The sequence below is a fragment of the Strix uralensis genome, chromosome 3 (assembly GCF_047716275.1).
Source record: "Strix uralensis isolate ZFMK-TIS-50842 chromosome 3, bStrUra1, whole genome shotgun sequence".
NCBI lineage: Eukaryota > Metazoa > Chordata > Aves > Strigiformes > Strigidae > Strix > Strix uralensis.
In genome coordinates this window covers 26876353-26898434 of record NC_133974.1, presented here as the reverse complement: position 1 = coordinate 26898434, position 22082 = coordinate 26876353, and the positions used below count along the sequence as shown (strand labels likewise).

The following is a 22082-nucleotide window of genomic DNA, read 5'->3' as shown; positions in this document are numbered from 1 at the left end:
ACACTTCCAGGGATGGGGCATCCACAGCTTCCCTGGACAACCTGTTGTAGTGTCTCACCACCCTCATCATAAAAAATATTATGTCAAATCAACCCATCCCCTTCTCCGAGCATGCTGGCTTTTGCCCAGGCACTCAGCTTTGAGGTGGGGAACCCAGTGGTCCACCCTACACTTTCCTGGGACGATTATTGCCTGCTGTGGATCTACTGTCTTCACCTTTACCTCCCTTTCCTCCCTTGTATCTGTGCATTTGGAGGTTTCAGGCTTGTCCGCCTAGTTTCCGGAGGCCAGGTAGCTTCCCTGGGCTGAGCTTCCATGGCTGGGCAGAGGCAGGGAGCGAGGCACAGAGAGGAGGGGTCATTTTAAAGAGCACCCGAGCACAGGCTCCGGTCTCTTTTGCTTGCTGTGACAGCAAAGCGTCACACTGGAAACACAAGCTGGGACTTATCAAGTGGCCTCTGATTTTTCTCTCTTTTTTACCACGCTTCCTCTCTTTTTGTCTTCTCATTTTCCAAGGAAGAGGCATTTTCACTGACAGCTTCTTGGACAGCTCTGGGACAACATTTTCTGAGGAAGGTAAGGGGTTTTCAACTTCTCACTTTGATAGTGCTTAGAAGATAACATTTTAAAGAGGGGAGGAGGGGGGAGGTTGATTGTTTGAATGCTTTGTTTTGGGACCCTGAGTGTCCTTTGGCATGATCTGTTTTTAAGCTAAATAAATTAGGTGAAGGCAAACGGCTATAGAAAACCAAACCATCCAGGGTTTTCAAAGTTCAGTAACTTAAATTTATTATAGGATAGTTTAATTTGTTTCAATGGTTTTGCATATCCTGTCACTTACGTGCTTATACACTAAACTAGCTGGTGACATTTCTGCTGATGGAAAAGTATTTTTCAGGAAAAAACTTTGGAGAGTGGACATTTTTGAACAGAGAGCTTAAAATGTCACATATTTAAATGAGCTCTGCAATGACACAGTGAGGCAATAAACATTAAGTGCTGTGTGTATTAAAATTTTTAAGTTACAGGTCTCTAAAAATATTTAGAAACACAAATATGACTGCCAAAAGAATATGTCCTTGCCAGCTATTAAGTTGTGACTATTAATATGCAAGCTGTAACTATGTGGTAACATACAAAGACATCCAGAAGTTTTGTTTTGCTTTTATTCTGTGCCAACAAATAATCATGACTCTTGCAATATCATAGTTTTTTTGCAACAAAAGTTGTGTTAAACAACCAAGTGTACTAAAACATCAGCTATACCTTCGATTGAACCTGTCTTAAAATGGCAAGCTGCTGGGAGGTTGCTATTCTGGGAGGTGACTCTGATAGGTCTCAACAGATGCAGCTCCTGGAATGCAGCCGGAGCAGGGGGAGCTGGGCAGCAGCTGACCCCTGCGCTGGCACACCAACATTTCGGGGATCGCAGCTCACGTCAGCGCGGGCTGACACTGACACTTTGGGCACACATGGCCTTCTCCCTCGCCTGCTCTGCACATGGTCGTCACCCAGCAGCAACAGCAAAAAAATCCTGGTGCTCACAGGCAGCAACCATTCCTTTCTATAATTAAATTACCATTTTGTTACGTGTTGTGTGCTTAAGCAAAAATTGATGTGCTGAGATTCTAGATTGAAATATTACTGAAGTATTTTTATTATCTAAAATAATCCCAATTGTTTATCATTAAGTAGCATTTCTGAATGTTCTGGTTTTTATGAGCGCAAGGATCACAAAGAAAATAGCATGTATAAATTATTTTAAAATCAATGGATATACTGGAGATAAATGCTATATTTGAATCTATTTGAATGCTGATCTCAGCAATTCTGTTTTAACTGTGTAATTGAAGATCAGTGCTTTTCCTTCAAGGTATATTTGTGTAACATATATTTGTTTGAAATAGCTCCTTTGAAAACTACTTAGGGGCCGTCTCACATTGCATTTGACAAAAACGAGGCTCTTCATCAAGAGCTGGAACTTGCCTAGAGTTGATACATATAATTCAAATACCTGTTTTAACATAACTGTATGGGAGTAATTCTTACCTTCACACATAAAGAACTTGTTTGAAATAACATGTCCTGCTAGAGTTTGCATGCCATTTTTTTCAGATAAAAGCTAGACATCTCTTCTCCCTAAATCTCCACAAAATCCTAAAAGTAGGATTATAAATTTCAAATTACTGATATTGAAAAGCAAGCAAAGTGTGCTATGAGTAGAAAATATTTGCGAATCAGACATGGGAAATAGAATATCATCAGTCTATAAAAATAAAAAGTTACAAGAACCTGGAAGCAGTTTGGAGCAGATCCTAAATCTAAAATCAATGTGACATCATACTAAAATTCACTTTCTCTTTATATCTTATCTTGCTTTTTTTCTTTAAGAATTTCTCTCACTCAGTATTTCCTGGTCAAATTCTGAACTCACCTATAAGTTTGTACTAGCCCTGGAGTAAGGATGAACAAAGTTGGGGCCCCGTATCTTTCCTGTGCTAATTCAGACTAATGAATTCAGGTCTAGAACCTGGCTGATTTAAAAATATATTTACAAAATTTTACACTCTGGCAAACTCATTTAGAGAATTTACCTCTTTGAATGTGGTGATAGTAGGTGAAAAAAAAAGGAATTACTTGTAGATGTATTCTTCACAATTTGCATATTGATTGTTATTAATAAGCAGCCACACTAAAATCTAGGAGAGTATAATAGTTCTTAGAAAGATAGATTATCCTGTGTGTTTTGGTTTTGTGGCATTTATATGTATTGACAAAGGTTAGATTTGTTGCATAATCACATGGCTATTAAATTTCACAACTGCAGTGTATCTCTAAACATTTAATTTTATTTTTAGCAAGCTCTTGGCTGTAATATTTCATTGCAGTCATGGCCCCTAAGAAGAAGAATGTGAAAAAGAACAAAGCAGATATCAATGAAATGACTATCATTGTGGAAGATGGCCCCCTCAGTAAACTAAATGGCTTGAATGGACTCTTAGATGGAGGAAATGGTTTCAGCTGCATCTCATCTGAAGTTTCCGACCCATCATATAGCCCAAATCTCTTGGAAGGTCTAAGCAGAATGAGACAAGAAAATTTTCTTTGTGACTTGACTATCAGTACCAAAACCAAATCCTTCAGTGTTCATAAGGTGGTGATGGCTTCAAGCAGTGACTACTTTCACAACATCTTAAAGAAAGATCCATCCACTCAAAGAGTAGACCTCAATGATGTATCCCCATTGGGTCTAGCTACTGTTATCACCTATGCTTACACTGGAAAACTTACTCTCTCACTTTATACAATAGGTAGTATTATTTCCACAGCAATTTATCTACAGATTCACACCCTTGTAAAGATGTGCTGTGATTTTCTAATCCAAGAAATAAGTGTTGAGAATTGTATGTATGTTGCCAATATTGCAGAAACATACGGACTAAAAACAACCAAGGAAGCAGCACACAAATTTATTAGAGACAACTTCATTGAATTTTCAGAAACAGATCAGTTTTTAAAACTTACTTTTGATCAGATTAATGAACTTCTTGCAGATGACGACTTGCAGTTACCTTCTGAAATTGTTGCATTCCAGATTGCAATAAAATGGCTGGAATTTGACCAAAAAAGAGTAAAGTTTGCTGCCGATCTCTTAGGTAACATCCGTTTTGGTACCATCTCAGCCCAAGACCTTGTCAATTATGTTCAAACTGTGCCGAGAATGATGCAAGATGCAGACTGCCATAAGCTCCTAGTGGATGCCATGAACTATCATTTGCTTCCCTATCACCAGAATACACTTCAATCCAGAAGAACAAGGATCCGTGGAGGTTTCAGAGTCTTAGTTACTGTTGGGGGACGCCCTGCTCTAACAGAAAAGTCTCTTAGCAGAGACATCTTATACAGAGATCCTGAAAATGGATGGAAGAAGCTGAGTGAAATGCCCGCTAAAAGTTTCAATCAGTGTGTCACAGTGATGGATGGATTTCTGTATGTGGCCGGTGGGGAAGACCAGAATGATGCCAGGAACCAAGCCAAGCATGCAGTCAGCAACTTCTGCAGGTAACTTGTTATTTATTTAAAAGGGATGGAGAGATCTATTCCACACAATGCAGGTGGATAGACCAAGCTGGTTTGTGATGTGCAGCATGAACTGCTCAGATAAATAGAAAGGGGACAGGGCGGGGGAGGTGTGGATGCTATTCTATTTTAAAGTTTGAATGAACAGAAATATGCAACTGAAGTTATGCAAAAACTTCACCATGGTTACACATGCACAATGAGAAGTGAGGAAAACCAAGAAAACTTACTCCGAGTGGAGGAAATAAATAGGAACATAAATAGGAAGTTCTGGGATGTTGTAAGATACCACTAAAATGTACCAAATCAGACAAGGTGAGACTTTTTAAATTTCAAGAGCTTCTGATGCCTTACAGAAAGTTCTCAAAAACACCTTTCAGGTATTATAATCTTGACTTTCTATGCACCATCCACCATATTTTCAACAACTTTTAGACTGCATTTCATATCGTTCAGCTTTTTTATTTATCAAGAGTTTAGAAACAATGTCACCGTCTCTTGAAGGCTATATTTCTCTTCTACAGTATACATCAAACAATACCTCGCTTCTGAAATATTACAGTTCCTACCTATAGTCATCCAAGGACTGCACTGGTGATAGCAAGGTCAGAAGAGTGCATAGGCTAACATGCAATAGCTAGATGGGTGGTACTAGTTTTTAAATAGTTCAGCCTAAAAGCCGGCAGCACACGATACCTTGAAGCAAAGGCTGGAGGTGAGACAGCTCAGCTTTTTATTGACTAACAGACTATGGACATGCAATGGCACTACACAGCCACAGTCATACCAATGTTTCCTTTTCTGATCCCTGAAGGCACATTCAGGTAACTTCTCCTGAGGACATCAACCAGCTTACAAAGTTAATGACTGAGGAACCTTCTCTAGATCAATTTTATTATGTCATTCACTTTGTCGTAAAAATATATCACATATGCTCTCCCCACCTTCTGCTTTTAAGCTATGCCTCACGTTCTCACAAGGAGCTGTGTGCTCGGTGCACACCTTGGTTGTGGGGAGGAGGTGGGGGAATCCTCGTGGTCCACAGCTGAATGGGTTCTGCTCCCTGTTCTGCCATTAACCTCAAGTCACATCAGTATGTCTGTGGACTTGCATTCAGAGCTGCAGATGACAATGCTGAATGAGAGCTAACAATTAGTATTTACTTTCCTTTTACTTTTACCAATCTTTTACTGGTGTGAGTGTCTGGTCCTCTCAGCATGCAACAGAAGAAATGTATGAGCCTACTAATGTACCTCACTCAGCTCCTTCAGGAGTCATAATTTGCTATTTCCTATTTCAAATTTGCTCATTTAGATGTCAAGGACAGAGAATGTTATTTCAGGTAGGAATGGTGCTAGAAAACAAAGATGTTCTTTCCACATAAAACTTGCTCCATATGAGTGGCAGGGAAAGAATACTTACCATTTAGAAAGTAATAAAAAGATGCAAGTATAAATCACCTCCTAGCATTTTTTAAAACTCTTTGAGTAAATTTTGACATCTTTGCTGTAGGCGTAAATTGCAAAAAAACTTCTAAAATTTCTACTGTATGTTGAAAGTATCTCTTCCCAATATTCTAATGAGGTTATTGCATAAAATCAAATTATAGAAGAGTCAGATTTACTTCACTGAAATAATACCAGGTTTGAATGACACAGATTTTTTTCTAATCAAAAATTAAATTTATTTGGAAATTTAACCAGGAATACTAGCTTCGTTCCACTGACTTCTAATGGGCTAATAACTAAAATTTTAGCAACTTTGCACCTGCAGCAGTAGTGGGACAGAGACAGGACTGTAGAATTTAGCAGAGCAGTATGTGAGACAGTTACCCTCTTTTTTTAATGCTTTCAGATATGATCCTCGTTTCAACACCTGGATTCACCTGGCAAACATGAATCAGCGGCGCACCCATTTTAGCCTAAATGTGTTCAATGGCCTCCTTTTTGCAGTGGGTGGGCGCAACTCTGAGGGGTGCCTCTCCTCAGTTGAATGCTATGTGCCTGCAACTAATCAGTGGCAGATGAAGGCACCCCTGGAGGTGCCTAGGTGCTGCCACGCCAGTGCAGTGGTGGATGGTCGGATCCTGGTGACAGGAGGTTACATTAATAATGCTTACTCTCGCTCGGTGTGCATGTACGACCCCAGCAAAGATAGCTGGCAGGATAAGTCCAGCCTCAGCACCCCAAGGGGGTGGCACTGTGCAGTGTCACTTCTGGAGAGGGTCTACGTCATGGGTGGGTCTCAGCTGGGGGGGCGAGCTGAAAGGGTCGACGTTCTCCCTGTGGAGTGTTACAGTCCTTACACGGCGCAATGGAGTTATGTGGCGCCGCTTCAAACCGGAGTTAGTACAGCTGGTGCCTCCACCCTTAATGGGAAAATTTACTTAGTGGGTGGCTGGAACGAAATAGAGAAAAAATATAAGAAGTGCATTCAGTGCTATAACCCAGATCTCAATGAATGGACAGAGGAAGATGAGCTGCCTGAGGCCACTGTGGGCGTATCCTGTTGTACAATATCCATGCCCAACACCAAGACAAGGGAGTCCAGGGCCAGCTCAGTTTCTTCGGTCCCAGTCAGTATTTAAATACGGGTCTAACCAGCAATAAGTAAAAATGTTTACCAGCACAGAAGTATAATTAACCCTTTAAGTAGCATTTTTGTGCATATATGGAAAAAAATCATTGGTTTGGCAACAGTTTTAACAGTGCAAATTGGCCAGTTTTCATGATCTTTAATACAGGTGGCATGAAGCAGCTTATTAGGGATAAGATTAATTTTCTTAGCAGGAAGAGAGAGTTAACCCATGACTGCAGAATTTCATTCTCTTCCTGACTTTGCTACTGACCTACTGTACTATCTGTGGCAAATCATTTAATTTCTTTGTGCCTTGGTTTCCTTACCTGTAAAATAGAGATAAACTTTCTTCAGAAGATTGTTGGGAGGCTTTTTTAATACTGAGTTTTAAATGCTTTCAGAACCCAAAATGAAAGTCAAATGTTTCTAGTAATAAATCTCAACATATATCAGAAATATGCCAAGTCATCTTACTATTGATCAGTTTTGTTCTTTTCTAAGCATTTTCTATTTTGAGAAACAGAAGGAAAAAAAAAACCAACAAAAAATATAGCATATAGCATGTGCATACGTTCCTTTTAGGGCAGTGGTATTCACAAAAAATTTCTCAAAATGTTTTCTTCTTCAGAAGTTAGAAAGACCCCTATCTTCTGCCATGAAACCCTTTAAGTCTCATATCTAATGCTGTAACATGGCTTTCAAGACCTGAATCCACAAAATATCTTAGCTCCTGTAAGTGCTATGGGCCAGCCCCAAGGGCTACCTTGGGTGACAGATTGCTTTCCTGACCCCTGTGTGTACACCAAGGAGCACACCACTGCCCTGTCCTCCTCCTCATGCCAGGGAGACTCTCCTGTTATTCCAGGGGGAAGGCATGAAGGCCAGTCAGGATGTCTCCTCCTGTTCCTACTCTTCCCATCTGTGTAGGAATGTACTTCTGTGTTATCTTCTCATCTGAGAAGGTCCTCACCAATGCAAGGAGCTAGGAGCTGCCACAACAGGGGAAAAACCTGGAAGCTGAGTTCATGCCAGGAGACACCAAGGGCTGATGGTGTCTGAGGATGCAGAAGATGCACAGAACATCTCTCTTACTCAGTATTATTCTGGCAAATAACCAGTGGAGTGAGGAATAAAGATGGAATAAAGACTGCAGAATCTGCCTTGAAGAGTAGGATATATGTGTCAAAAACAGTGAACCATAGGAAAACTGGATGAAATCAAAGAGACTTTCCTTAATGGGAACAAAGAGATACCTTAATACCTTTCTTACCAGGTGTAAGCACAACATTACCCAAAGTAACTTTCTCCTGAGCAGACCATTATGGATCTCCTTTTGAAACCTTCATTAAAGCCCTATTTATGGAGTTTTAGTCACGTTTTTCCAAAGGCTAGGCTAATGCTGTACCTGTCGAAGTCTATGAATTTTCCCCAGTGAAGAGAGTGAAGTCTTTGCTCAACCTAGATTACCTTCCAAGAACTTTTCTTCCTAATTTCAGCATGCAGTGGGGGAATTAAGCATGAAACCTAATCCTATACCCTTAGCCAAAGGGATATGCAGCTCATAATGTCCCCTGAGAATTTGATACCAAAGGACTGCTGTCAGCACAAAATTCTACATCATTCTGTTTGGGAAGGAAAGAAACAATACAAGGAACTAAAATGATTTAGTATAACCAAAGGGGCAGAAGTTCATTCAGCTTAACCAATTCATAGAGGCTTCACATGCAGCCTCCAGGCTCTGGTGCCAATGAGAAGGCATGCTCTTAGCAATGTTTATAAGGCAGCCAAATTTTTATCTCATGCAAAAGGGGAACACTATAAAATTGTCTGGAAGTGCAGAGGTTGTTGTTGAGGCAAGCATTTTCAGGACTCATGCTCTGCTCTTTGTAGCTTTGTTGCAGCTACATGTTGAGCATCAGCATGAGCGTGACACAGTATTAGAGATGAAGTGATTCACTCTGTCGGTTGGGATTAAACTCCATGGTACTCAGTTCTGTTTTCCAGTTCTAACTCTATCCACTAACTAACCTGACTACACAATTTAAAATCCCAAATTCTATTTTTGAATGCTTCATGTTATTAGAATATACTGCAATGCAATGACTTTTGGTCAGAGTAGCAGTCATACAGTTTTGATTAATTTAATTAACATATAGTTATCTTTTATCCTGTTTAATTAAAATTAATAATCATTTAAATCCACAGTACAGAACAAAACATGGAATTGTGTAACAGAGTAAGATTACTTTGGTTTAAATACGAAAATGCTGTTCTTGCCCATTCCAGTCACCAAAAGCTTCTTGTGGATGACAGCAAAATTTCTCTTTTCCCAAAGTCATGATCATGTGTACTATATGAAAGTCTTTAGGAATCCCTTTGAAAAATCCATCAGCTCCAATATTTTTTTGTAAAATTTTAATACTATTAGATGAAATTGCCTATCCATCCTGTCCAGTGGAGACACACATACACTTATCCATTTATAATTGTATACATACTCCAGTTACTTAGTGTTTCTTAGGTACCCATAAGATGGTATTTAGGAATTGAGGAAACAATTATTTTGGCCTCAGACAGACATTGGATGAAATTGTCATATACAAGTGTCTCTTTTTCCCTTTAGGAATGCAGTTCCAAAATGAGTAGTCAGACATTGCTGCACGCTTTCCTCTTTGTGAGCCAACACTTCCTATACATTAACAACCATCTTCTGTTTTCAAGTAGAAAGTTATTTGTGAATGATGGGCTAAGTGCAATGAAACTACTCTTTTACTACTTAAAGGGTTAAAAACTTTGGGGGCCAAATCCTTTTCATCTTACTCACAAAAAGGTTCCATTGACTTCAGTGGGACTACTGAATAAGATGTACAGGATTTTGAACTCTTGGCCAAATTCTGGCAGAACAGTAGATATAGATGCCTGCCAAAACTGTCATACCCAGAAGGAAGACTGCTCCTCAGCCTCCACTGCCCTTGGCCACAACAAATCCATAAGGACATGTCCTAGGACAGAAGCCAAGTACCACTGGCCATGTGTTCCTTACGCAGCACAAATTAGGTATGTACTTCAGGCCAAAAGTCTTAGGTAGATTAACAAATGTTATTGTTATCAGTATAGGACTTCAGGGTGGCTTTATATTATTTTTTCTAAACATCTGTTTAGGCTTCAACTGCGGATTGAGCCAGGATTTGGCCCTTAATATGTGACAATATCAGCTGGACTTAATATTATTTTGATCATACCAATGTACTCGAGCTGTTTGTGACATTTGTATGTACAATCTTGTTTTGTTAGAACTGTGAAAAATGGTTTGTATGTTGTGTTTTACGGGACAGTGTTCTTTCATTGTCCAGTATCGTATTTTCAATCTCCAGATGTTTAATAACAACATCTCTTTTGAACTTGAAATACTGTATATCCCCAAAAGAAATTTAAAAATGCAGTTTAGGAAGTACTGTATATGGCAATATTAAGTAGAGCAGAGAGCTTCTAACTCTAGATGCAGATTGTTAAAACACTACAGGGATCTTCTTTAATGCTATACTAATAGTAAAAAAAAAAAATGCTGTTACCTTCAAAATTCATTTTATAGTCAGCAACATCTGTGCTTCCAAGGAATTCAAATCTAAAAATAAGTTTTCTTCAGTCTGTGAGTGAAACAATTTGATAATGTTTTGTTTTCTTGTTTATTCATGCTTGTGTAGGTGCATGGGAGAGTGTGTTACAAGGTTGTGAGGGAGGAACTTACTGTTGGAAAGTTATGCTGAAAGGAAGATGTTGTGCTTAGTTCTTAATCAAGATGAGATCATGATCATTTAATATCTTCCTGAAGTTAACCCACAAGATCACCTGTGGATCAGTCAAGAGTCCAGTAAGCTTAAGGGACAACTTCTAGCTGGTCAAAAAGGGAAGCAGACAAAATTAGCAAAAACCAAAGCTAATGAAGTGCTGAAAAGTGCTTTGTGTTGAGACTTTTAAATGGCGGTTCTTGCAGGAAAAAGTATGTGATGAATTAAATGACTGGATAACACCATGCTTTATATTATCTTGAAACCTAGATTGATTAGTTGATCTTACAGTTTTAACTCTTTCCAAACCCATGATGGGTTTAGGGGCTGTTTTTCCCTAGTGGCAGCTGGGTTTGGTAATTCTAGTTGCAAATCCAAGTCACACAAATATATGTATGAGCATGCGTACTTCTAGAATTCAGTGGGACCTCTATATACAGTTATTCTCATGGGTTTATATTTGGAAAATTAAAATACAAGAACTAAATCCATGGGCAGACAAACATCAATGTCTAATGAAAGCCGACATGAAGGTATTAGCCTGATCCTCAATATCACCATTCAACTACCCACTTACTATGCAGGCACATTAAATATTTTTGAGACTAGATTTCCCCATAAGGATTATTTCCTTGGGGTGGCTGCTCAATTAATTCCTATGTATGCTCCAAGGGTTTTTGTGCAGCACACAGGACGGGAGATGCAATTGGCTCCAGATAGTAGAAAGAGGAAGGTGGAGCCCCTTAGAACAGTCAGTAGACTAAGATTTTGTTCCCAGTTCTCAAGGATGTTTGAGAAATACATGCTGGAAAGAAGCACCTACTTCAACACACACCTTTCCATAAGCAACTTTGCTTATGTTCCGTAACTGAGATGGGCCAGCCTTTCTTGTGAAAATCAAGGCTCAATTTTCAATTGCCTGTAACTTGAATTCTCAGTTGAATTGACTTTTCAATCCATTTTAACCTGGGTTTACCCAAGCTGGGAGATCTTTTTCAAAGTCTGAATCCACCTGCTTGGAGAATGCTATTGAAGCCAATAGTCCTACTATAGTCTCTTGACCTTTTTGCAATGAATCTTCTCATCCTTTTGTTAAAGACCTACTTTGTATAACTAATCAAAACCATTGTAATGCTCAGATTTATACTTCGACTCCTTCATGCAAGAGGAGGATCTCTTGTCCCTTTTATTTTCTCTTATCCATAACTGAGTGACTCACAGGGCACCAAGAAGATGCACAGATGTCAACAATACATAAAAACTCATCTGTGGATCTAAGTTAAAAAATCACATTGCTGGTGGTCACAATAAAGAAAATGACACATTCTGGAATGCCTGCTGGAAAAAAAAGAGCGAAAAATGAGTTGCTGGTTCTCATTTGCAAGTGTGACACTGTTCAGAGCTCTGTTCCCAGAAGTTCCCTAAAGAATAAAGGAAAAAACATGCAATTCTATATAGCTTGTGTGAGAGATTCAGTAAATACCAGATGAGTTTTGCCATGCAAAAGACTAGTATGAGTTCATTGTTGTCTCTGTGAAAATTAAATTTTTAATAAAACTATAAGCAATTAGTAAACTTACGAGGAATACATAGTCGATTTCTGTCGGTAAGAATGGGAACATACACATTTAGATAACACTGGATGTTACACTAGTTGCTGCCTTGGCAGTTTTTTTGTCAACATGAAAAGTTAAAAATATAACTTATTTGTGTAAAGCATTTCCCTGGCTTATAAGTGTTAGACATATTGCTTATACAAATAGGTTTTCTAATTATACACTTTAAGGATGGACTGTGATAACACAAGGGAACATATTTCAACAGAAAAACTCTGTAAGTGTAATGTGAGAATGTTACTACTTAAAAATTAAAATTTGTAGTGCAGCAGTTGTCGTTAAGAGGAATAACAGCATGTTGGTATTTTTCATTGTATGCTTTAAATAAAACTGTCAACACACAACGCAAACAAATTATTCTTATTGTAAAATCAGTTGGAAACTGCGAGACTCTCTGACGAACGCCTGGTTGCAGTTGAAATATGCTTTGTTTTGTGAGCCCCATGCTGATCCTTGCTTTCATATCAGCTAACTGGAATGTTTGTTACACCCAGGCTGTCAAACCACCTTCACAATAAGCTACACAGCGTGACACTGGAGCCACTTTTATCTTTTTCATTTTATTACAAGGACAACAACTGGCTTTTTAACAATGAATTTCCCAGTCATTTGTTGTAATCAAAATGCCTAACAAGAAACCATGATAAATCAGAAGTCTGATTAGCAATTGAACATGTTTTCATTTGGATTGTATGACTAACAGTATTGAAAATAAAAACATCTACATTTCAAGGAAAAAAATTGGTCCGAATTCTGAAGAGCAATTAAGTTGTGCCACAAATGAGAGGTTTGAGATGCCAAAAAGCGTTCCCTGTGTTTTGACACCAAGGGCTTGGTTCAAAGAGTGATTTGGCATTTGCCAGATGTCATAACCTGAAGGACTACCCAGCCTGCAGCTATGCAGAGATCATGACTGTGGGTTCTTAGGATTCCGTAATACACAAGGACACAAAGGATTTATCCTCTAAACTTCTCTATTACAGATTACCACAAATACCACAAAAATCACCGCTAGCAAATATACCTATGGTTAATAAAGCTAATATGAAGATTAATAAAGTGAATATGAATGAATACATATCAAGCTATTACAAATTCTTATCAGCAATCAGTAATAGAGTATCAATCGATAGTATGGTGTCAATCAGTAATAGCATCAAGCACTATAGTAGTACAACCAATGACAACAACAAACAGATTTATACTATTACAGATTTCTACAACTTATCATTAGTGAAGCAAACTTAACAACAATATAACAGCAGATATACTTAGTATATATAATATTTACATGAAGCGAATTAGACAGATTCCAGAAGGAGATAAACCATCTCAAAAGGGAGGAACAAACCAATCCCGGGGGGACACCCAGCCATCCCCAGAAGAGCAGAGGACAGACCCAAGCAGTAAGATAACAGACAGAGTCTCCCTTCAAAGTGGATCCCTTACAGGGTGTCTGGAGTCAGCCAGAGTCCCCCGTGAGAGTCCAAGAGCTCGTGGAAAGTTCATGTGGGATTCAACCAGGAAGTTCTCAGAGAGATTCCATTTTGGATAAAAATTAAGACCTTTTCATAACAGAGACACATAAGAGGGTGTAGGACATCCTACTTTGAGCAGCCAATAGATGCTGTCAATTTCTATTTTTCAGCCAAGAGATGCTTCTGTTTTCTGTTCTTTCAGAGCAATTTTATTTCTCTATGCTGTTTTCCACCTTCTCAGATGATAAGTTGCCATTACGGTCCCTCGGTTTTGAGCTTATTGGTGGTGCCTTGGGATATCTCCGGTTTCTAGGTCCCCAGCTGTGCTTTTCAAGGGTGCTTGTGGTTCCCAGGCCTAGTCCCCAGGCTCACAGTCCCTGTCTGTATTTTTCAGCAGACAATTTCTTCTATTCAGCAATTTTCCCCTTCTAACCAGGCTGCCTTTATGGCTGCTCACAGCCACGTGTGCCAAGGCAGCCAGGTGAGCCTGCTGACCACGAACCAGGACCCATGCACATTCAGAGCAGCAGTTGGGCTCCTTAGGGCACCCAAAAAGCTGCTACATGCCTGTGGGCATGCTCACCTATGCATCAAGTCTAGAGGTCAGGGCTCAATTGTCTAAATGTACCTTGTGTGGATGCCCCAGGTGCTGCAGGGCATCTCAAATGGCACTAGGTGTCAATCTGTGGGCCACTAAGTCAAGCCTGAAGGAGAGGATTTATTTGCCACTCTAGTCTGAACCTGTCAGTTCAGAAGTGCATGGCTGTCCTGTCAGTATGCTAATATGTCCACTAGTCCTGGCTGCCTTGGGTACCTACAGTGTCTAAAATGCACTGAAGCCATTATCCAAAAAGGTCTGCTAAATGTTAAACCACTGTGTGATTATAACTTACTGTCAATACCCTATATAAACAAATTATTATAAAAAATTCCATTGCTGTTCTCACCTTCCTGTCTCAAATGCTGGTAGAAAGCTACTCAAATGCTAAGTATAAGCAACATTTCCATCAGGTGAGAAATCTATTCAAAATGATGATGTCTGAATCTGGTCCATGACAGTAGGATCACATGTTGTTACTACCTGATGACTACTGTGTCCATTTCTGGGCTTGCCAATACAAGAGAGAGATAGAGCTACTGGAGAGAGTCCAGTGAAGGGCCACAAAGATGCTGAAGGGACTGGAGCATCTCTCCTGTAAGGAAAGGCCGAGAGAGCTGAGACTGTTCAGCCTGGAGAAGTCTCAGGGGGATCTCATCAATGTATATAAATATCTGTAGGAAGAGTGCAAAGAGGACAGAGCCAGGCCCTTTCCAGTGGTGCTCAGTGACAGAGGACCAGTGGCAATGGTCAGATGCTGAAACACCAGAGGTTCCCTCTGAACATCAGAAAACACCTTTTCACTGTGAGGGTGACTGAGCACTGGCACAGGTTGCCCCGAGAGGCTGTGGAGTCTCCATCCTTGGAGATATTCAAAAGCCATCTGGATGTGGTCCTGGGTAATCAGCTCTAGGTGGCCCTGTTTCAGCAGGGGGTTTGGACCAGATGACCTCCAGAGGTCCCTTCCACACTCAACCATTCTGTGATTCTGTGATAGCTGGTTGGTAATTTACCAGTGTAAATAAAGTGGTGAAAACTGTTCTTTGGGAACAAATGTATCTCTAGATACTGAAGCTTATATTTCACCTGGATAGAAGTGTGACTCAGAGAGAAAAAGGTTTAGGGAACATAGGTGCAGAACAGCTGCCCAGCAAGCATGAAGTGTTGAGGTCTATCAGTAAATCATTTCCCAACAATCTTCAGACTCTGGACTTGAATCTTTGGTTGTCTCAGATGTGTCCTTTCACGTGAATAGTGCTGTTGCCAGAAAAAAGGACAGCTTTGCTTTTCTTGGCATAAAAAGATTTCTTTGTATGGAGGCATAAGCTGTAGAAAGAGACTTAGTATAATCTATATTATTCACTTACTCTAACCAAAGTTTTACCATTTGTAAGGAAACATAGCCAAGATCACAGTAGTATGAGAGTGACTGAAACCTGCTCTTGTCATGCAGAAAGGGAAAAGCAAGGCTATCCCTTGGTCTCCTGCCAAGGCCAGTAGCACACAAGTCCTGAATTCACGGAGAAAGAAAAGCCAATGTGGCATTGCTATGTCCTCACCACAGAAAGGCTAAACAACATGCTGCTGGCATAAGTCACTGCTAGATGACTTCTTCCTGAAGCCAGAGAGGGGAACAGGGAATAAATGTTAAATTTCCAATCAAATCTTCTACAGCAACACAACTATCCATGATCTCTTATCAAGAGCAGATAGTAAAATGATCATTCAGGACTTATCTGTAAAGAAAAAGATAGAAACTAACAGTATCACAGCAATTTAGGACCCATCTCTGAAATGGCAGGCCCTTCATCTTCTGGTTATAATCTTCAAAATAGTCGAGGTAGCTGGGGTGGAAATAATAATGTTACGTAATATTAAAGTAAAGAATAAAAAAGTAAAGAACAATGTATATCATTGCCGGGAGCTAAAGCAGAGCAGACCAAAATTCAGGGATGATTTTGAGGAAGCAAAAGGGATAATTTTGCATCAAAATTCAGGGATGATTTTGAGGAGTCAAGCCACGAATCTGTGTGGTAAAAACTGCTGAAAAGACAGAACTTATAATTAGACTGTGATACAAAAGAAAAAATATTTTAAGGAAGTCTTGACAAATGCGTTATTTGCCAGCATATAAATACATGAATGCAGTAAAATACATGGATTAAAGTAAAAATTAGCTGGATCCTTTATCTCTTATAATATTTGCCTTGTTACTTAAGGGTCTGAGAAAATTTATTTTTCTGTATTGCAGATACATTTCAGAGCTTATTACGTCATCATTTTCCTTCAAAAACAGTTAAATGATATGAGTGAAATATTCACTTAGCAAAAGCTGGTTTTCTGTGAATTGTCCATAATTTAGCTGTAGGTCTTGCATTGATTTATGATGTCCATTATACCAATTTAAACCCAGTATGTAGAGGCCTATAAATTGGTGTGTTTCCTCTTTTTGTGAAATGCTTATAAGGCAAATATTAACCAAGCCTATGGCAATATATTCTTATTTGAAGGACACCATGTATTCCATAAGTAGCATTCTCACACAGTGACTTGAGAATAGCCATTAAGATGAGTTGGGTCAGAATTTTGCTGAAGTTAATTAGAAACAGCCAAATCAAACAGGATGGTTTTATTTTGTGTTATTTATGTATGTGATTATTCTGAGCCAGATAGTGAATTTGTTGAAGTTACTTATCTGAAGAAAGAGAAAAATTCAGAATAACAGTCTTGCAGTCTGTAGCTTGTGTTCTTATCACTTAAATCGGCCACAGAACAAATCACGACTTCACAGAATCACAGAATCACAGAATCATCTAGGTTGGAAAAGCCCTTGAAGATCATCTAGTCCAACCATTAACCTAACACTGACAGTTCCCAACTACACCATATCCCTCAGTGCTATGTCAACCCGACTCTGAAACACCTCCAGGGATGGGGACTCCACCACTGCCCTGGGCAGCCCATTCCAACGCCTAACAACCCATTCTGTAAAGAAATGCTTCCTAATATCCAGTCTAAACCTTCCCTGGCACAACTTGAGGCCATTACCTCTTGTCCTATCACTTATTACTTGGTTAAAGAGGCTCCTGATTATATGTTCAGTAATGTCATCTTTTAACTACAGGGCAAACAGTTATACAGGGAACATCTTTGATAAGGCAGTGTGCTCTAAATAGCTGCTCAGATAACCATGAACACTGTGTTGCTTTCCTGAACATAGCAAAGCTTGTCTTTCTCAGCCTAGGTTACTGTCAGCTGGACGCTTAAATTTCTTGCCTTTAGTCAAGGATACACTGCTTACCCAGTAAATTAAAGTCAAAATTAAATTCAGCGCTTGAACCTCACACGTTCCCAACGGAGCATCACTCACACAGGATCTGTTCTTAAGGGCTTTGCTCAGCTGAGTTGTTTCGGGAAGGAGACGCTGGAGGGCACCAGGAGGACGGAGCTGGCAGCCCCCGCGGCGGGCAGCGGGGGAAGGCAGAGGGAAAGCCATAAAACACTGATTTCAGCCAGCAATGCTGGTGGCAGAGGGCAAGGGGAAAAAAGAGATGAAGACCATCAAAGGCAATACTTACATAATGTAAAAAAGTATATTTCAGCAGTGGTCTGCCCACTTTCCCTTGTCTCATGTCCACCTACTGTCCGCAAATATTTTGGAAGACTATAACTCTGGAGGATCCCAACAGGCTGGTGCAATGATCTGAAAAATGTGGGATGTAATTTAAGGAGGATGAACTAAAAAATTCCGATTTGTTAAAATAAAAGTGCACAACAGCACTTGAGGTTTGACAACATTTTCATCAGGAATAGGCTTCTCAGGTCCAGGATGAATTTCTGGTCACCACAAGAGAGCATCATCCCTGAAGTCACAGTGAAAAGGCACTCAGCCTTGACTGGGGAGGACCCATCTCTTTTGAGTTTTTGGCTCACAACAGAAACTTTGTTTGCATGTTCCAGATATGTGACCTCACCACCAACCTATTTGAAAGTTTATCTTTCTCAGTCTCCTCTGTCAGAGCTGTTCCAGTTTGACTAAATAATTTAATATTTACCACCCTTCCAGAATAGATTTCTTTTCAGCCTCCCAAACCAGTGCCCTAAATCCTAATATCTTGGCTCAGGACAGGTTCTTGCAAGAACATTTTTTGCTTTCATCCCAGTGCAGCATGAACACATTTTTGAAATTACCAAAGTTTAGCAGATGGGAAAAACAGTTATTTCCCATGTTGCTGATAGAATGGTGCAGCCAACAGATTCCTGTCCCAGCTGCTGCTCTGAAGCTGTTATGCTGGTCACTGCATACACTTGAGAGTTCAGCCAGTGAATTATAGCTTGCTATAATAAGAATGTTCTGCTTTCCATTAGATCACACTCGCTCGAACAATAGCAAATGCACCGAAGCAGCCAAATGTGGCTGTCAGTGACATTTCAGGGTCTCTTTGCTTCATTGCTGGTGTCAAAAAAGTTTTGGCAAAAGGACACCTTGGTCACATTGTCAGAAGTAACAGATTGGCTCTTCTGAAGGAGAAACAGATGTGTCAGGCCAGGTGAACAGCAAAGCACTTAGACTCCAAAGGAATCTTAGCAAAAGCTGAAAAAAAAAAAAAAAGAAAGTGAAGATCATAAATCGTGTATTAAAATGCAATGCAGAGCTCTCTTGTGGTGTTATGGGAGTAATAAATAACACCCTAGGCTGTTAGCAGCAGCTTGAATACTTCTTAATCAAACTACCCTTTGAAACAAAAGATCTCCTGGACTGAAATTTTTGCGGAGAGTCACAGAAAAGAGTCTGGTTCACCCAGCAGAAGCAGAGCAGGAAGCTATGTCAGTTTGGGTCACAATACCAGAAGCTGGATCCATTCATATGAGAAGTAAGTGTTCGAAGAATTCCCATATGATTATATCTCTTTGGAAGGGCAAACAACTTAAAAAAGGCTAGATCAGTCATGCAAGTCATGAAACTGAGTAGTCGCAGGCATTAGCTGCTGGGTAACCTAAGTGTTTTCATATCTGCCACCGTTCCTTTGAAACACTGAGGGCAACTCAAGGTCAGGAAGCACAAATTTAGACATCTATATATGCACTAGATTTTAAATCTCCAGTTATAGGCAATACAGCCAAAGGTACAATCTCAGCCAATACAGGTATATAAAGTGATTTATTCAGTCACTCACAAGGTCCTACTTTAGGATGACCTGAGCTGCATCCTAGGCTTTACTGACTGTATTGGCTAGAGACAAAATTCATACATAAATGTCCAGCACCATCTGAGCACTGGGAGGGTGTCCTGTCCGGCATCCAGCCATCCCAAAAGTACATGGGTTTCCCTTGCATCGTAAGTGCCAGCCACACGTCTCAGACTTCTGAAATACTTCAGATGGCACCAACATTTAGGCAACTGAATCAAGCCACTGGTCTCCACTGAGTCACTGATCTCCATAGTCAAAACATAGACAGCAACCATATTTTCATAAATACCTGCCTGTAGACACATTAATTTAAGGGCCTCTACCTTGAACTGAATTCACTCTAGATATTACCTATCTTTCTCTGCACTTGAAGATATTGTTGGCTTGAAGTTTTGTTTTGAGCCTGTTGTGTCTTTTAACTGTAGAAGCTCTCACGCTTTGTTTCACTCACCTGAAATACTGTTCAGCAACAGCTCATGTTCTTTAGCCCTAACAGGCTGGTCCAGAACAAATACACATGCGTGCAGGTAGTTCAGCATTTTGAACCTTCCTAACTCTGGCTTACTTGTGTTATGCGAGAAGGCCCCTGGAAGGCAGCCCTGTGGCCCTCCTTCAGAGTACACAGACAAAAAATAGTTGGGTAGTTATGGGTGAAGCAGGAATGAAAGTATGTGAGAGCGCCAGAAAAAGCAGTAAAGTGAAGACAAAGGAATGGTCAGTACTGATAACCAAGGACATGAATGGAAGCAGTCAGACTGGAAAACCCTGAGATATGAGTTGTTCACTTACATCATGACCAGAAGGCCTGAGGTCCCTCAGCAAGAGGATGGCAACAAGGATGTCACATGTGTCATGCTTCCTTCTGCTGTCCCACCAGGAAGATGAAGCTACCCAAAAAGAGGAATCATGGATAACAGACAGCAACCTTGCTGGAGATTTATGGAGAATGAAGCTTTTGAGGATGAAATGAGGATCTAGCATTCACTGTTCATGTCCTGGTTTTGGCTGGGGCAGAACTAATTTTTTTCCTTCTTAGTAGCTACAGTAGTGCTGTGTTTTGGACTCAGTATGAGATTTGGTATGAGAAGAATGCTGATAATGCACTGATGTTTTCAGTTGTTGCTAAGAAATTAAGGTCCTTTCAACTTCCCATGTCCTCCTAGTACCCAGGTACACAAGAAGCTGGGACAGAGCACAGCCAGACCAATGGACCCAAAGTGGCCAATAGAATATTCCATACCATGTAATGTCATGGTCAGTATATAGATGAGGGAAGCTCATTCTCGCTTCCAGGATTGGGGTTTCAGGATTCTTTCTCCTCCGAGATCGCTAGCTGGGAACGGGCTGGGCATCGGTCGGCAGGTGGTGAGCAATCACACTGTGCATTACTCATATTTTCTATTATTACTATTAACATTATTATTTTTATTTTATTTTATTTCAATTATTAAACTGTTTTTATCTCAGCCTACGAGTCTCCTTACTGTTACCCCTCCAATTCTCTCCCCCATTACCCTGGGTAGGGGAAGGTGAGCGAGCAGCTGTGTGGTGTTTGGCTGCTGGCTTGACAGTTCATCATTCAGTGTAGGACTCTGAACCAAATTCTGGACAGCACCAGCTTTGGAGTGATTGTTCCAGTTCATTTGTTTTGAAGCTTTTCTCCTGGCTTGCATTATTTGTTTTGTTTTTCCTGGAATGAAACACAAATAAAACCTGCCTGCCATTTGAACTGCTCTGCTGATGAGTCACTGACCCAATCCATGGCTTTGAGCAAGCAACTAGTTCACTCGTTATCTCAGTTGTGCCTTCTGAAAAACAGGGTAACAAGGATAACGATAGGACAAGGGGTAATGGGTTTAAACTGAAAGAGGGTAGATTTAGATTAGATATTAGGAAGAAATTCTCTACTATGAGGGTGATGAAACACTGGAACAGGTTGCCCAGAGAAGTTGTGGATGCCCCCTCTCTGGGAGTGTTCAACGCCAGGTTGGACGGGGCTTTGAGCAACCTGGTCTAGGGGAAGGTGTCCCTGCCCATGGCAGGGGGGTTGGAACTAGATGATCTTCAAGGTCACTTCCAACCGAAGCCATTCTATGAGTTACGCTTCGCTGATAATGAAAAAATTAACATGAATGTAATTGTTCCCAGAAAGTAAATTACCAAATAAATATGCATTAACAAATGATCCTAAAATGAGAACATGCTTGTGGGAGCAACTGCATTTTCACTAAGGCCGGTCTTGAATAATGCCCTGAGAGCCACTGTGACAAAGCACAAATTGTTACCACTGTTATTAAGGTGATGGTGACTCTTTCATTTAATGCTATTGCAGGAATTAACAGAAGATAATGGCCCTTTCTGGGTTTTTGTTTCCTCCTGTTGTTGTTGTCCATGGCTGTCCCTCCTGCAAACAGCTTTATCCTGCTTCTCAATCTTCTTCCACAAACAACCCAGTGACTGAGCTTAACCAGGCAACATTTTAGGGGGGAGTATATTTCAGAGACATTGTCATAACAACTCCCAGATCCTTCATTTTAGAATTCAGAACAGAACCAGTATGGTAATGTATTCTCATTTATTTAGTTGCATTAGCATAAATTTTACAGACTCAGGTTTGTTGATTAAGGCTTTTGTTGTGCACAACAAAGAAATGCTCTGACCCAAAGAACTTGGACCGGGAGCCATCAGGTGGAAAGCAACAGGAAACAGAGACAATTGATCCCCAGCAGCAGCTGCAACCTCATCAGGACTTT

General features: G+C 40.2%; 1 protein-coding gene across 1 annotated transcript; it reads left to right on the top strand.

The window, feature by feature from the left end:
* Positions 1-303: 303 nt before the first annotated feature.
* On the top strand, positions 304-12415 carry KLHL31 (kelch like family member 31). Its single transcript, XM_074861737.1, has 3 exons — positions 304-576; positions 2859-4062; positions 5935-12415. The coding sequence occupies exons 2-3, from the start codon at positions 2891-2893 to the stop codon at positions 6665-6667; spliced, it is 1905 nt and encodes a 634-aa protein (XP_074717838.1). The 5' UTR covers positions 304-576; positions 2859-2890; the 3' UTR covers positions 6668-12415.
* The last annotated feature ends 9667 nt before the right edge of the window (positions 12416-22082 follow it).